The sequence below is a fragment of the Macaca thibetana genome, chromosome 3, assembly GCF_024542745.1.
Source record: "Macaca thibetana thibetana isolate TM-01 chromosome 3, ASM2454274v1, whole genome shotgun sequence".
In the NCBI taxonomy this organism is placed as follows: Eukaryota; Metazoa; Chordata; class Mammalia; order Primates; family Cercopithecidae; genus Macaca; species Macaca thibetana.
The window spans coordinates 182,884,739-182,900,814 of NC_065580.1; the positions used below are offsets into that span (position 1 = coordinate 182,884,739).

General features: G+C 38.2%; 1 protein-coding gene across 1 annotated transcript in view; it reads right to left on the bottom strand.

Moving 5' to 3' along the window:
* LOC126949671 (multidrug resistance-associated protein 1-like) overlaps positions 1–16,076 on the bottom strand; it is a 92,785-nt gene that overhangs the window by 31,170 nt on the left and 45,539 nt on the right. Inside the window, exons 14-16 of the mRNA XM_050782366.1 lie at positions 15,535–15,702; positions 13,947–14,109; positions 7,980–8,055 (exon numbers count right to left, since the gene is read on the bottom strand). Coding sequence (XP_050638323.1) covers positions 7,980–8,055; positions 13,947–14,109; positions 15,535–15,702 — 407 coding nt within the window. The remainder of the gene's footprint in view (positions 1–7,979; positions 8,056–13,946; positions 14,110–15,534; positions 15,703–16,076) is intronic.

Genomic DNA, 16,076 nt, shown 5'->3' on the forward strand with positions numbered 1-16,076 from the left:
ACTGTTGAATTTTATTGAAGGCCTTTTCTGCATCTATTGAGATAATCATGTGGTTTTTGTCATTGTTTCTCTTTATGTGATGGATTATGTTTATTAATTTGCGTATGTTGAACCAGCCTTGCATCCCAGGGATGAAGCCAACTTGATCATGGTGGATAAGCTTTTTGATGTGGTGCTGGATTTGGTTTCCCAGTATTTTATTGAGGGTTTTCACATTATGTTCATCAGGGATATTGCCCTGAATTTTTCTTTTTTGTTGTGTCTCTGCCAGACTTTGGTATCAAGATGATGCTGGCCTCATAAAATGAGGTAGGGAGGATTCCCTCTTTTTCCATTGTTTGGAATAGTTTCACAAGGAGTGATGCCAACTCCTCTTTGTACTTCTGGTAGAGCTTGGCTGTGAATCCGTCTGGTCCTGGGCTTTTATTGGTTGGTAGGCTATTAATCACTGCCTCAATTTCAGAACTTGTTATTGGCCTATTCAGGGATTTGACTTCTTCCTGGTTTTGTCTTGGGAGGGTGTATGTGTCCAGGAATTTATCCATTTCTTCTAGATTTTCTAGTTTATTTGCATAGAGGTGTTTATAGTATTCTCTGATGGTAATTTGTATTTCAGTGGGATCAGTCGTGGTATTACCTTTATCATTTTTCATTGGACCTATTTGATTCTTCTCTCTTTTCTTCTTTATTAGTCTAGCTAGAGGTTTATCTATTTTGTTAATCTTTTCAAAAAACTAGCTCCTGGATTCACTGATTTTTTAAAAGGGTTTTTTGTGTCTCTATCTCCTTCAGTTCTGCTCTGATCTTACTTATTTCTTGTCTTCTGCCAGGTTTTGAATTTGTTTGTTCTTGCTTCTGCAGTTCTTTTAATTGTGATGTTAGGGTGTCAATTTTAGATCTTTCCCACTTTCTCCTGTTGGCATTTAGCACTATAAATTTCCCTGTTAACACTGCTTTAGCTGTGTCCCAAAGATTCTGGTATGTTTTGTCTTTGTTCTCATTGATTTCAAAGAACTTATTTATTTCTACCTTAATATCGCTACTTACCCAGTAGTCATTCGGGAGCAGGTTATTCGGTTTTCATGTAGTTCTACTGTTTTGAGTGAGTTTCTTAATCCTGAGTTCTAATTTGATTGCATTGTGGTCTGAGAGACTGTTATGATTTCCATTCTTTTGCATTTGCTTAGGAGTGTTTTACTTCCAATTATGTGGTCAATTTTAGAAGAAGTGTGATGTGGTGCTGAGAAGAATGTATATTCTGTTGATTTGGGGTAGAGAGTTCTATAGATGTCTAATAGGTCCAGTTGGTCCAGGGCTGAGCTAAAGTCCTGAATATTCTTGTTAATTTTCCGTCTCATTGATCTGTCTAATATTGACAGTGGGGTGTTAAAGTCTCCCACTATTACTGTGTGGGAGTCTAAGTCTCTTGGTAGGCCTCTAAGAACTTGACTTGAGACTTATGAATCTGGGTGCTCCTGTATTAGGTGCATATATAGTTAGGATAGTTAGCTCTTCTTGTTGCATTGCTCCCTTTACCATTATGTAATGTCCTTGTTTGTCTTTTTTGATCTTGATATTTGTTGGTTTAAAGTCTGTTTTATCAGGGACTAGGAATGGCAACCCCTCCTTTTTTTTTTTTTTTTTTTTTTTTCCATTTGCTTGGTAAATATTCCTTCATCCCTTTATTTTGAGCCTATGTGTGTCTTTGCACATGAGATGGGTCTCCTGAATACAGCACCCCAATGGGTCTTGACTCTTTAATCAGTTTGCCAGTCTGTGTCTTTTAATTGGGGTATTTAACCCATTTACATTTAAGGTTAATATTTTTATGTGTGAATTTGATCCTGTCATTATGATGCTAGTTGATTATTTTACACATTAGTTGATGCAATTTCTTTATAGTGTTGATGGTCTTTACATTTTGGTATGTTTTTGCAGTGGCTGGTATCAGTTTTTCCTTTGAATATTTAGTGCTTCCTTCAGGAGCTCTTGTAAGGTAGGCCTGGTGGTGACAAAATCCCTCAGCATTTGCTTGTCTGTAAAGGATTTTATTTCTCCTTCACTTATGAAGCTTAGTTTGGCTGGATATGAAATTCTGGGTGGAAAATTCTTTTCTTTAAGAGTGTTGAATTTTGGCCCCCACTCTCTTCTGGATTGTAGGGTTTCTGCAGAGAGATGTGCTGGTAGTCCGATGGCCTTCCCTTTGTGAGTAACCTGAACTTTCTCTCTGACTGCCCTTAACGTTTTTTCTGTCTTTCACCCTTGGTGAATCTGATGATTATGTGTCTTGGTGTCACTCTTCTTGAGGAGTATCTTTGTGGCATTCTCCACATTTCATGAATTTGCATGTTGGCCTGTCCTGCTAGGTTGGGGAAGTTCTCTTGGATAATATCCTGAAGTGTGTTTTCCAACTTGGTTCCATTCTCCTCATCACTTTTAGGTAAACCAAACAAAAATAGGTTTGGTCTTTTCACATAGTCTCATATTTCTTGGAGGCTTTGTTTATTCATTTTCATTCTTTTTTCTCTAATCTTGTCTTCATGCTTTACTTCATTAAGTTGATCATCCTCTGATATCCTTTCTTCTGCTTGATGAATTTGGCTATTGATACTTGTGTATGCTTCATGGAGTGTTTTTCAGCTCCATCAGGTCATTTATGTTTTTCTCTAAACTGTTTATTCTAGTTAGCAGTTCCTGTAACCTTTTATCAAGGTTCTTAGCTTCCTTGCACTGGGTTAGAACATGATCCTTTAGCTCGGAGGAGTTTGTTATTTTACCCACCTTCTGAAGCCTACTTCTGTCAATTCCTCAAACTCATTTTCCATCCAGTTTTGTTCCCTTGCTGGCAAGGAGTTGTGATCCTTTGGAGGGGAAGAGGAATTCTGGTTTTTGGAATTTTCAGCCTTTTTGTGATGTTTTATCCTCATCTTCGTGGATTTATCTACATTTGATCTTTGATGCTAATGACCTTTGGATGGGGTTTTTGTGTGGACATCCTTTTGGTTGATGTTGATGTTATTGCTTTCTGTTTGTTAGCTTTCCTTCTAACAGCCGGGCCCCTCTTCCGCAGGTCCACTGGAGTTTGCTGGCGGTCCACTCCAGACCCTGTTTGACTGGGTATCACCAGCAGAGGCTGCAGAACAGCAAAGACTGCTGCCTGCTCCTTTCTCTGGAAGCTTTGTCCCAGAGGGGGACCTGCCAGATGCCAGCCAGAGCTCTCCTATATGAGGTGTCTGTCGACTCCTGCTGGAAGGTGTCTCCCAGTCAGGAGGCACGGGGGTCAGGGACCCACTTGAGGAGGCAGTCTGTCCCTTAGTAGAGCTTGAGCACTGTGCTGGGAGATCTTCAGAGCTGACAGGCAGGAACGTTTAAGTCTGCTGAAGCTGCACCCACAGCTGCCCCTTCCCCCAGGTGCTCTGTCCCGGGGAGATGGGAGTTTTATTTGTAAGTCCCTGACTGGGGCTGCTGCCTTTCTTTCAGAGATGCCCTGCTCAGAGAGGAGGAATCTAGAGAGGCAGTCTGGCTACAATGACTTTGTAGCCCTGAGGTGGGTTCCTCCCAGTTGAACTTCCCCACAGCTTTGTTTACACTATGAGGGGACACTGCCTACTCAAGCCTCAGTAATGGCAGAAGCTCTTCCTCCTACCAAGCTCAAGTATCCCAGGTCAACTTCAGACTGCTGTGCTGGCAGTTGAGAGTTTCAAGCCAGTGGATCTTAGCTTGCTGGGCTCCATGGAAGTGGGATCTGCTGAGCAAGACCGCTCAGCTTCCTGGCTTCAGCCCCCTTTCCAGGGAAGGGAACAGTTCTGTCTTGATGGTGTTCCAGGCACCACTGGTGTACAAAATACATACATACATACATACATACATACATACATACATACATACATAAAATAAACCTCCTGCAGCTAACTGGATGTCTGCCCAAATGGCTGCTCAGGTTTGTGCTTAAAACCCAGGGCCCTCATGGTGTAGGCACCTGAGAGAATCTCCTCGTCTGTGGATTGTGAAAACCATGGGAAAAGCGTAGTATCTGGGCTGGAGTGCACTATTCCTCATGGCACAGTCCCTCATGGCTTCCCTTGGCTAGGGGAGGGAGTTCCCAGACCCCTTGCACTTCCCAGGTAAGGCAATGCCCTACCCTGCTTCTGCGTGCCCTCTGTGGGCTGGACCCACTGTCCAACCAGTCCCAGTGAGATGAGCCAGGTACCTCAGTTGGAAATGCAGAAATCACCTGCCTTCTGCGTTTGTCTCACTGGGAGCTGCAGACCAGAGCTGTTCCTGTTCGGTCATCTGGTCATCTTGCCCTGGACCAACTTTCTTTCTTCCTTTCTTTCTTTCTTTCTTTCTCTCTCTCTCTTTCTTTCTTTCTTTCTTTCTTTCTTTCTTTCTTTCTTTCTTTCTTTCTTTCTTTCTTTCTTTCTTTCCTCTCTCTCTTTCTTTCTTTCTCTCTCTCTTTCCTTCCTTCCTTCCTTCCCTCCTCCTCCTCCTTCTCCTCCTGCTCTTTCTTCTTCTTTTTTCTTTTTTCTCCTTCCTTCCTCCCTTCCCTTCCTTCCTTCCTTCCTTCCTTCCTTCCTTCCTTCCTTCCTTCCTTCCTTCCTTCCTTCCTCTCTCTCTCTGTTTCTTTCTTCTTCCTTTCTTCTCTTCCTCCTTTTCCTTTTTTTTTGAGACAAGAGTCTTGCTATGTTGCCCAGGCTGGTTTCAAACTCCTGAGCTCAATGGATCCTCCCAGTTTGGCCCCTGAGTAGCTGGAACTATAGGCGTGCAGCACCATGCTCTGCGGAATTCTTTATTTGAGCTGATGCAACTTAGATTTTTTTTAAAAACAATTTTGTAAACAAATATTTATAGGGACTGGAATTCTTTTTTTAGGGAGAAAAAGAAGGAATGATTTCCCAAAATTGGTTTACAGAAACTTCAAGGGTTCAATTTAGATATTATATTAACAGTGATTATATAAATAAGGAAAATTGATTTACTGTAGGGGAAAGGAAATGATTAAGTTTACAAAAATATTGATTAATTTTTACATGTTAAGCTTTTCTTAAGTTATTTAATGAGTGCACAGTGACACTATACAAGGGCAGATATGCTCCTTAGGATTCAGAGATATGTATACCCCAAAGCAAATGGATTTCAAAGTATGTTTCATTGCTTCTGGATTATCTTTTCTTAGAGACTCTTAAAAGATTATACTCATTTAAATGAAATATATTAAGTCTCAGTGGCCAAAAAATAAAAGAAATGATGGATCAGAAAACTTTTCAGTGTTCTTTCAGTCTCTAGTTATTTATCCACCCATTCAACAAATACTTATATATGTGCCATTCAGTGTTCTAGCTGATGGCAATGGAACAAATAACAAAAAATCCTGGCCTTATAAAACCTTATAATATAGAGTTAGGAGGAAGACAAAATAAAAAATAAACAAGTAAATTTCCCAATTTTATGGAAATTAATAAGACGTATGACAAAGTAAAGCTGGGAAAGGAGTAGGAAGTGTTGAGATATGAAATAGGGTGGATAAGCAAGTCTTCATTGATGAGCCAACATTTAAGCAAACACCAACAGAAGGTGGATGTGCAAGCCATATGGTTATCTGAACAAAGTATACTTCATGCAGTGAATCAGAAACGCAAGACCTTGAAGTAGGGGCATGCCTGGCTATCCCAGGAACAGAAAACGGTCAGCGTTGCTGGACAGAGTAATGAAGGGTGAACTTCCTAGGGTTCTGAGATCAGAATGGTAAACAGGTCCAGGTCCTATAGGGCTTTACAAGTCAGTGTAAGGACCTCAGATTTTTCTCTGAGAGGTGAATGTTTTGAAAGTTTTGGGCAGAAAACCAATATTCTCTGACTTGCATTTATAAAAGAGAGTCTCTGTATACTATGTTGCAAATAGCCTGTATGGGGTAAGATGGCAGCAGGAAGGCCTGTAAGCAGGCAGTTACAATAATGGCAAGTGAAAAATAATCGTGATCGGACAAAGGGGACAGCTATGAAGGTAATGAGTGGTGGGTGAATTCTGGATTATTGGATATATTTTGAAGATCGAGCCAATGGGATTTGATTATAGATTGGATGTAGAGTAAGAAAGGTCAAGATGACTGCAAGATATTTTTTAACTGAGCAACTGGAAGAATAGCATTGCCGTTAGCTAAGGTGGAAAAAAATCGTATGTGGGACAGGTTTGTGTGTGGTGAAGGACAATCTAGAATCGTTTGTGGGACACATAAATTGGAGATGTCATTTAGACATTAAAGGGGAGATGCTGAGAGAGTCAGTTGCCAGTTCAACCCTGGAGTTCAAGAAGAGATCCAGACTAGAGAGATTAACTTGGAGAAATTAGTGTATGGAAAGCATTTAAAGCCATGAGACAGTATAAAAACACTAAGATAACAGACAAAGAGAAGCAGTCCAAGGTCTTTATGATCAAGGAGGAATGATTTATTATTAGTTTACCTACTGAGTCAGCTAAATTTGGTATGCACACAAATCTCCAACCTGTAACATCTACATCATCCACACATCCTTAGGTATATCCAATTCTTAAAAAAATTATTATTTCAAGACTCATTCTTTCATTCAAGGTCAAAACTGCCAGTATCTGAGCTCTTGGATCCTAAAGTGCTTGATTCCCTTTAATCTGTCACAACGCTCAATTTTAGCAATTACAAGATCTAGGCACTTATTTTATAATCTCTCTCTCTTTTTTTTTTTTTTTTTTTTTTTTTTTTTTTTTTTTGAGACAGAATCTTACTCTGTCACCCAGGCTGGAGTGCAGTGGCACGATCTCGGCTCACTGTCTCCCAGGTTCAAGCGATTCTCCTACCTCAGCCTCCCAAATAGCTTGGATTACAGGCACATGCCACCATGCCTGGCTAATTTTTGTATTTTAGTAGAGACGGGATTTCACCATGTTGGTCAGGCTGGTCTTGAATCCCTGACCTCAGGTAATCCACCTGCCTCAGCCTCCCAAAGTGCTGGGATTACAGGCGTGAGCCACCACGACCAACCTATAAGCTGTGTATTCCTATTATTTCCTATTATCTTTTGGTTTTCTGTTTAGGCAACTGAGGGAAGAAACATTGGGGAAATAACTGATTAGATTAATTTGCTTCAATCATTATTCATTTTAGTCACTTACAAAAAAAATAAAGCATAATATAACAAAATCCAATCAGGACGAAAGTTTTACCCTTTTTATTCTGTCTCCCTCCCCTCCCCTCCTTCCTTCCTCCTTCTCTTCTTCTTCTCTTCTCTTCTTCTTCTTCTTCTTCTTCTTCTTCTTCTTCTTCTTCTTCTTTCTTTCTTTTTTCTTCTTCTTTCTTTCTTTCTTTCTTTCTTTCTTTCTTCTTCTTTCTTTCTTTCTTTCTTTCTTTCTTTCCTTTCTTTCTTCTTTCTTTCTTTCTTTCTTTCTTCTTTCTTTCTTTCTTTTTCTTTCTTTCTCTTTCTCTTTCTTTCTTTCTTTCTTTCTTTCTCTCTCTTCTCTCTCTTCTCTCTCTTCTTTCTCTCTTTCCTCTCTTTCCTCTGTCTTTCTTTCTCTTATTTTTCTAGGCAGGTTATTCAGGTCCTATACCGAGTCTGTATGTCTAGGTCACATATCCTGTCTTGATAATCATCCCAATCCATCATGAAATGTTTACGTCCAAAGCCTATTTTTCACATTCTCATCTGTAGAGTCTATGAATGCTATGGGATGGGGATGTTTTTGGCAATCAGATTAAATTTCTACCACTAGAATTTGGCTAGAAATAGCAAGAAATCTAATGAACATATGTTTCCAAAACTAAGTCTCATCCATCTCACTTAAAAATTTAGACACATCCATCTAACTTGTAGTTTAGAATTGGAAACCACTAAGTACATTTTATATCCATCATAATGTATGGATCTTTCTTATAGGATGTGTTCAAATGCTATAAAAAAGTAATTAATCAGTCCATAATCCCAGTGAGCCTGGCATTTCCTGATACTCACCTAGGTTTTTGTTCCAGGATTTTGTCTTTTGGTCTAGTTCTGGAGTTGACTGCACTGGCTCGCTTTAGAGCATGAGCTGGAGAGAAAGACAGTCAGTGTTTTTATATCCACAATTATAAGCCAACAATAAACAAAATAGAGAGAAGTATAATGGAGGATTACACAAATTGGAGAGGTTTTTAAGTTCTAGATCCATAGGTTTACTGGGAGCCCTAGTATTTTCTCCATTATTTCAGCTTGTCCTAAAATGTTCTGTAATATCGTAGTAAAACTGAGATTTCTTATTGAGAAAACCTACAGAGAAATTATTTTTTTTCTCAGAGAAAGGAATGCTAACTCTCTCAGTGTCCCTCTGAGAGGGCTGCTAACTTATTTCAGATCTTCCACAGAAGGGCTAAATATTTCCCAAGAGGAAAACCACTCTAGCCTTTAAAAGAAACATAATTTCATGCAGCCTTTATACAAATGTGATTCTCGTGAAGATTAGTAAGAAAACACAATGGCAGATTCCCCAAAGCTGTCATTGCCTTGCAAGTGTCACTAACAGTGATAATAGCATCCTATGTGACAGGCATTGCCCTAAGGGCTTTGTATCTCTTTTAATTTTCAAAACTACCCCTATGAGAAAGGTACTATAGTTATTATCCTTATTTTAGGGATAAAAAGACTGAGGCACTGAGCTCTTACGCAGGAAACACAAACCAAGGTCATACACCAAGACCTATCAGCTACTGAGGTTCAAATAACCTTAGTGAATTTGATGGTAAATGGGCTAGTGAATTTGATGGTAAATGGGCTAGTGAATTTGATGGTAAATGGGCTAGTGAATTTGATGATAAATACCTCAGTGCTAGACAGATTTTTGTCTTTATTCACAGTCTGATACTTGAACTCTTTGAATTTTAGATTTCTCATCTCTAAACAGAAAGAATTGAATTTGGAGATTTCTAAGGTCTCTTCTACGAATTCTATGCTTTCTTTTTTCTAGAAGGAATCATCTAGCCCATAATGGAAGAAACTGATTGACCTCAAACATCTCTATGAAACATGGGGATTCCACGGCTTAAAGGATGCAAATTCAGTTTGAAGATGTTTCAGCCTGTCCCTCTAAGGCACAGTCTCATCTTTATAGCCTTTAATAATAATATTTAAATTTATTTATTTTCAATTTATAAACTACTTTTACATGCATTATATAAATTGAGCTCACAAATGACCTGATAAGATAAGAGAATAGGTAAATTTAACTATATTTTGCAGGAGAAAAACATAAAACTCAGAAAGGGTAAGTGGCTTGCCTGAAACCCAGAATTGTTTAAGACAGGGCAAGGGAGGAGAGCAAGTATTGGGGAAGAAGCGAGCATCAATAAATGAGAGTGAGCCACTCCCTCTTTCCACTTTCCTCTTTCCAGTAAGTCAGTACTAAGTCAATGTACTTGTTCCTACACACTTGATACAATGTTTAAGAGCTTAGTTGTTCTCTGACATGAAACAGCGGTAGCATGGGATTCAAATTCTGTCACTTACCTTCTGTCTTAATTTGAGCAAGACACCTAATCTCTGTGTCTTGCTTATGAATTGTTTATTTCTGGAGTTTTTCATTTAATATTTTTGGACCACGGTCGACCGCGGGTAGCTGAAACCGCAGGAAGCAAAATTGCAGGTAAGGGGGAACTAGTGTATAAGTCAGCACAACATTGTGGAATAAACAGTGGACCTATTGTTAGGAATCCCGGAATCTAGTTCTCTCACTGAATAACCATATCAGTCTTCATCAAACGACACAGAAAAAGCAGAGACTTTGTAGAAGAGACCTTAGAAATCTCCAAAATGAGGACCATGGCAGCCTCTGGAGTTTTGGAGGAGGATTAAGTAAATGTAAAGCTTATGAATATATTGACATCGTTACGATCCACGATGTACAAGCTATCATCAGTATAATTAGTTTGTGTAAGAATTAGCCTAACCTAAATCTGTAAATATGTAAAATTTATCTTTAGCTTTGTTATACTTTTCTTCATAAACCCAGTTCTCACCTCTGATTTGATTATCTTATATAACATTTCCATAAGGCAAGATTCTTAGATTTTTTAGAGCTAGATGGAATCTTAGAGATGTGATATATCCAAACTCAAATTACACTGCAAAGAGTACTTTTTACCATTGACTTTCTAAGCTACCTGTTATTGACTTCAGCAGTGAGAGTAAGAATGATAGGAAAGAAAAAGAAATGAGTAATAAGCAGCTGGAGGGGCAGGGGAGAGACAATAACGTACATTGTTCAGTTCCATGTCTGCCACTAGGAAAAGCAGAGTGAGCTGAAGCACTGTATTTCCCAAACGGGAAGAACCACAAGAATTAAGTCGTTTGATGAAGACTGATGTGGTTATTCAGTGAGAGAACTAGATTCCGGGATTTCTAACAATAGGTCCACTGTTTATTCCACAATGTTGTGCTGGCTTATACACTAGTTCCCCCTTACCTGCAATTTTGCTTCCTGCGGTTTCAGCTACCCACGGTCAACCGTGGTCCAAAAATATTAAACGAAAAACTCCAGAAATAAACATTCATAAGTTTTAAATTACTTACTATTCTGAGTGGCCTGATGAAATATTTCACCGTTCTGCTCTGTCCTGTCTGGGAAGTACACCATCTCTTTGTCTAGTACATACATGCTGTGTGGATGCTCCCCACGCATTGGTCACTTGAGAGCTTGGGTTATCCGATCAACTGTCATGGTATTAAAGTGCTTGTGTTCAAGGAACTCTTATTTTTCTTCATGATGACCCCAAAGTACATGAGTAGCAATGCTGGCATCTTGGTCTATTTTATTATTAGTTATTGTTGTTAATCTCTTACTGTGCCTAGTTTATAACTTGAGCTTTATCATAAGTATATACATAATTTTAAAAAGCATAGTATATACAGAGTTAGGTACTCTCCAAAGTTTCATTCAACCACTGGGGGTCTTGGAAACATCCTTTGTGGATGAGGTGTGCCTACTGCACTCCCGTTGTAGTGACACATAAATTAACTAGAATTTTGAAACTGAAGAATTGTGTACCTTTTAAAGGAATTTTTGAACAGACTCAAGATCAAAAAGGGTGAATTATAATAAATAAATGGAAGATCACAGAGTGATCACACCTCTTACATCCTACTCTCTGCCAGGTAATTTCTTTCCCCTAAATCTCAGCAAAAGCGTACTCAAACAGAATCTGATTTCTCTTGATATTTATGCAAATAACAGAAAGAAATTCCCCACAGGGACAGACCTGTACCTAAAATCTGTGGAACCAGAGCAAGAGTGCAAATAAAGGCTCACATGTTGCATTTCCAATTATTTAAAAGTCACTGATGGAACTAAAAGACTCAAGTTCTATCGCTTTCTCTGACAAATACACCTTCCAAGCCACCTAGAAGGCGAGGATCCGATGAGAATGTCTGGATTCCTGAGACTTCCTCTGGGGGACATGGCAGTCCTTGATGAGTCGGTCTCAGCCAAGGCCTTTGCTCCTCTTCTCCCCCTCCCAAGCTCCACTTTGCACTCTCAGAAGTTCTGTACATCTGCAGATACCTCAGCTGACATGTCCAGACTCTGCCCACTCTCCCACCCGCAAGAGCAAACATCCTCAGGCCAAAGAATGATACAAGCCAGCAGGGCAGTCTGTCCGTGAAAGAACAAACCTGAGGAATGATAGCCCGGGTCCCAGGAGCAAGCTTCCATTATTTGAGCAGAGAATTCTGGGACCTGAGTTCCTAGAATGGTCAAGAAGTGGGAAGTGGGGAAGACACTCCTAGCCAGAGAGCCATGCAGGGAAGGCTAGAGTGGGAACTGACTAAAGAATGAAGTACAGGGCGAGGTTCAGTTGGCCCAGGTTTAGGAGGCAGCATTGCAGGGACATCACGCTGGATGCAAGCTATTATTTAATGTAGTGTTTGATATCAAGATCCGTTTTTGTCTTGCTCCCTGCAGTGGCTAAGGAAATCATCCTCTACAGAGCTAACCTTTTACAGATTCTCTTTTGATCTAGCTATCTAGCTTTTATTGTGAGTATAAGTCTTTCTGTATTTTTTATCCAGCATTCAAAAAATCACAATTCCAGAATATTCATTTTTAATAACACATTCTATTTCTGGCATAAAAATTTTCTCTACTTTCCACCTTTTTGATTGTCATAGAAAAGACAGAAATATTGAGGTAATTAGAAAGAAGTTAAAGTTACATTTTTCTAACTCTGGCAAATTTCTGATTGTGAGTTGGTAACATCTATTAATAGATCTATTAACATCTATCAGCCCAACCTCAAGAATATTACTGCTTTTATTCTGTTACAGTAGAGGGCACTTGTACATAAAAAAGTTATACAAATACAGAAAAGGTAGGATTTTATTTCCAAAATTGGGTATTTAAACAACAACAAATTCCGCAGGTTTCAAAAGACACACAATTTATATTTCGTGGCAAATTAAATATTTAGCTTAAAGCTTACACACTGCTTACTTTTGGAACTATATTTTCTAAAGGCATACAATCTGTATTTCATGTGACCTTTAAAATAAATGGCCACACACACAAGAAAGATACTGGCTCAAAGCATTCCATAGCACCTTGTTAACTCCTGAGGGGATACACTTTCAGATTCATCTTTTTAACAAACAGCTACCGAGTGCCTGTAATTTGCCTAGCATGAGGCTACCTAAGTGACAGAGATAGAGAAATGACAGACTCCATGCTGCTTCTAGTCTAGGAGGCAGTCCTAGACATTTGTTTTCTACACAAGAAGCATAAATTATTACTTAACCTTTCTGAGAAGGCAAGGAATCATTTCCACAGTTGCCAGACATTAAGAAAAGAGGAAGTTCCTCTTCTGTTAAGGATGCCAGCCACATCTGACAATCCACCAAATAATTTTGCAAATAGACTATTTGTAATATGAGAAAGGTGGAAAAACAAGGAATTTAAAAAACAGTACTACAAAACTAATGTGTGTTAGCGTAGGTCCCAAAGAGAAACATCAGCAAAATGGACTTTGTTTTTGGATTTCACGGCATTAAAATAATAAATTGTACTGATCTTGTTATAAAGCAATTTCACATTTTTAGGACTTTATATCCAGGACAAGTGTCAGGTAAGCTAATGGATACTACTAGTTCATGTAGAAAATAATGAAACATAGCTCTATATTTCTTCTTTTATCTTGAAATTATGAGTTAGCTGGTTTTACAGTTAGTCCGCTGTGCTGCTCTGGAAAGGTATAGGAAAAGGATCCAGAAAAGTACAGGAAAAAAATGATGGTCTCTACATGACAAACTACCTACAGCTGTAAAAGGAGATGATGGTACATTACCCAACTTTAGGAAAATGCTGGATAGCAAACATTCTTGCATCTTACACATTGGATAAAGATCAAACCACTTCTTTTTTTTTTTAAATGTCCGTACATCTTAATTTAATATTCTAGGGCTAGAGTAACAAAAATTGATAAATAAACCTAAATAAATAGTTAACTCTTAAAACTTGAACAAACATTGATCCCTTTTGCCTTTCCCAATTTCTTTCTTTTGTTTCTCTTCCTCAATGTGCTATATTATACCTAGATGTTTAAAATATTTATTATTGATTTCACAAGTATGTTCCCTGTTCTTAATTGAAAAGGAGATACAATGTTTAGAGTTATTATATTCTAGACTTGAACTACAGTTTATAAGTAATCTAATTTCTTATTTCATAAATGAATAAATAGACCCCAGAGAACTTAAAACTTTTCTTAAAAATCATCAATGAGTTTGATTTTTAACTGATGTGTCTCATTGTATTTGCTTCTTTCCTACGGAAAGGAAGGTGTCCTGCCCCTGACTTAAGCAGGATGAATGAAAATTTATAGCATGAAATTACTCAATTAATGAACTTTCAAAATGAGTAGGTATATTGTATCTTAAGTTTATTTTTCATTGTGTCCTTACCTTTTTCTTCTTCACTGATGACTTGGTGCAAATTAGTGAGGTTTCTAGTTTTAGACAGCAGCTCCTGGTATGTCCCCATTTGAGCTATTCTGCCACTTTCCATTACAACAATAAGATCCATTTGTGGCAGAAGTGTGAGATTGTGTGTCACTAAAATACGAGTCTGAAAAACAAAGTGTTTTATCTCAGAGGTTACAAAAAATAGCATTTTCAAAAAAAGCTGCAGTAACTTTTTTTCCTTTACTATTTTAGAGTATGATTTTTGGTAGGTGCCAGTTTAAGGCAGCATCCATATATCTTACAAGGAATAATGACATGCTGCTAGGTGAGAAAATAGTTTGTAAATGTGATTTTTAACACTTTTGTTCAGGTATTTTTTCATTCATTAGAAATGAATCAATTTAATTGCAAATTCAAAACAATTTCATATATGTCATTCTTGCTTATTTTTAAATATACAGTACCATTACAAAAAAGTGTTTAATCCAAGTCGTAATTCATAGTCTTTATTTTTAAGTCATTCATATTATTTTATACATATACGTACAATTAAGTGTGACATTTTTAATCTTGGGTTTATGTCAATATATAAAGATGTTTATTTTTACTGAGACATATATTTTATAATTTTATACATATATTTTTCAGAGTTCTCTATATTAATAATTTCATAAACACGTATTATAAAGAAATGAATGCGATTTTGGAGTCAAACATACTTTAAAAAATCTCTATTGTTCTTAAGTTGAGCAACCTATATCAAGTCATTGTGAGCCCTGAAGTTCCTTTATATGTGAAATAGGGATAAATGAACTAATTTACACTGCAAAATATGGCATGTACTGGTAAATACTAATTTTCATCTTCTTGGCCCTTTAAAAAACAATTGAATCGCTATGATTGCTATGTTCATAATACCAAATTTTACACTTTACATAAGCAATAAAATAATTCTATTTTTTTTTTTTTTTTTGAGACGGAGTCTCGCTCTCTCGCCCAGGCTGGAGTGCAGTGGCATGATCTCAGCTCACTGCAACCTCTGTCTCCCAGGTTCAAGCAATTCTCTGCCTCAGCCTCCCAAGTAGCTGGCATTACAGGCACCCACCATCACGCCCAGCTAATTTTTCTATTTTTAGTAGAGACGGGGCTTCACCATCTTAGCCAGGCTGGTCTTGAACTCCTGACCTCGTGATCCACCCGCCTCAGCCTCCCAAAGTGCTGGGATTACAGGCATGAGCCACCATGCCCGGCAAATAATTCTATTTTTAATAACAGCAGTGCACCAAAATACCATTTTAAAAATCACTTGAGTCAATAACAATTCATTATGGCACATAAATCCCCTTAGGATATGGTATTAGACAAAGAGATAACAATCACATAAATTGTCACCAGAGTAAACTTGTAAGTGAAACTTTAACATTTACACATTGAAATTTGTCTGTGAAATCGCAATCTAAGCATCCCATTTTTTCATGTGAAATGTGACTACTTTGCTGAAACAAATAAACAAAATAAATGGAATTTTAGGCACAGTGCTAGGCAGATCCCCTGTCCCACAAGAAAGCATAAATGAAACTATGTCTACCTTGTTTTTCAAAAGGCCCAAGGACCCTATCACTTTTTCAAAAAGCTGCTTTCCAACGTGAACATCAACAGCAGACAAGGGGTCATCCAGGAGGTAGATGTCGGCTCCACTGTAGACAGCTCTAGCCAGGCTTACTCGATGTTGCTGGCCCCCACTTATATTCACACCCTGAAAATGGAGCAGGAGAAAAACAAGACGAGAGGAAATGCGTATACATCTCAAAGCATGTGTAGTTACATCCAAATGCTCTTTTATAGAATGGATAGATAGCAACCCAAGATGAACGCTCCAACCTTTCTTTATCCACGACTTTCTAGGCCTAGCCCCATCCCATTTCCTAGCATTACTAACTTGCACACATTAGCAGATATATCTACTTTCTCTTAACTGCTAACTCTCAAAAGAGGATGCTAACAATTAAGGAGAAAAGAATTTCCGAATCTCTCACTCTGAAAAGTCGTGCCTGTGGGATATTAAACAAGACTTTTGGCTGCCAACCATATACTGACATCAGTGATTATTTTTAAAATGACACATAGGAA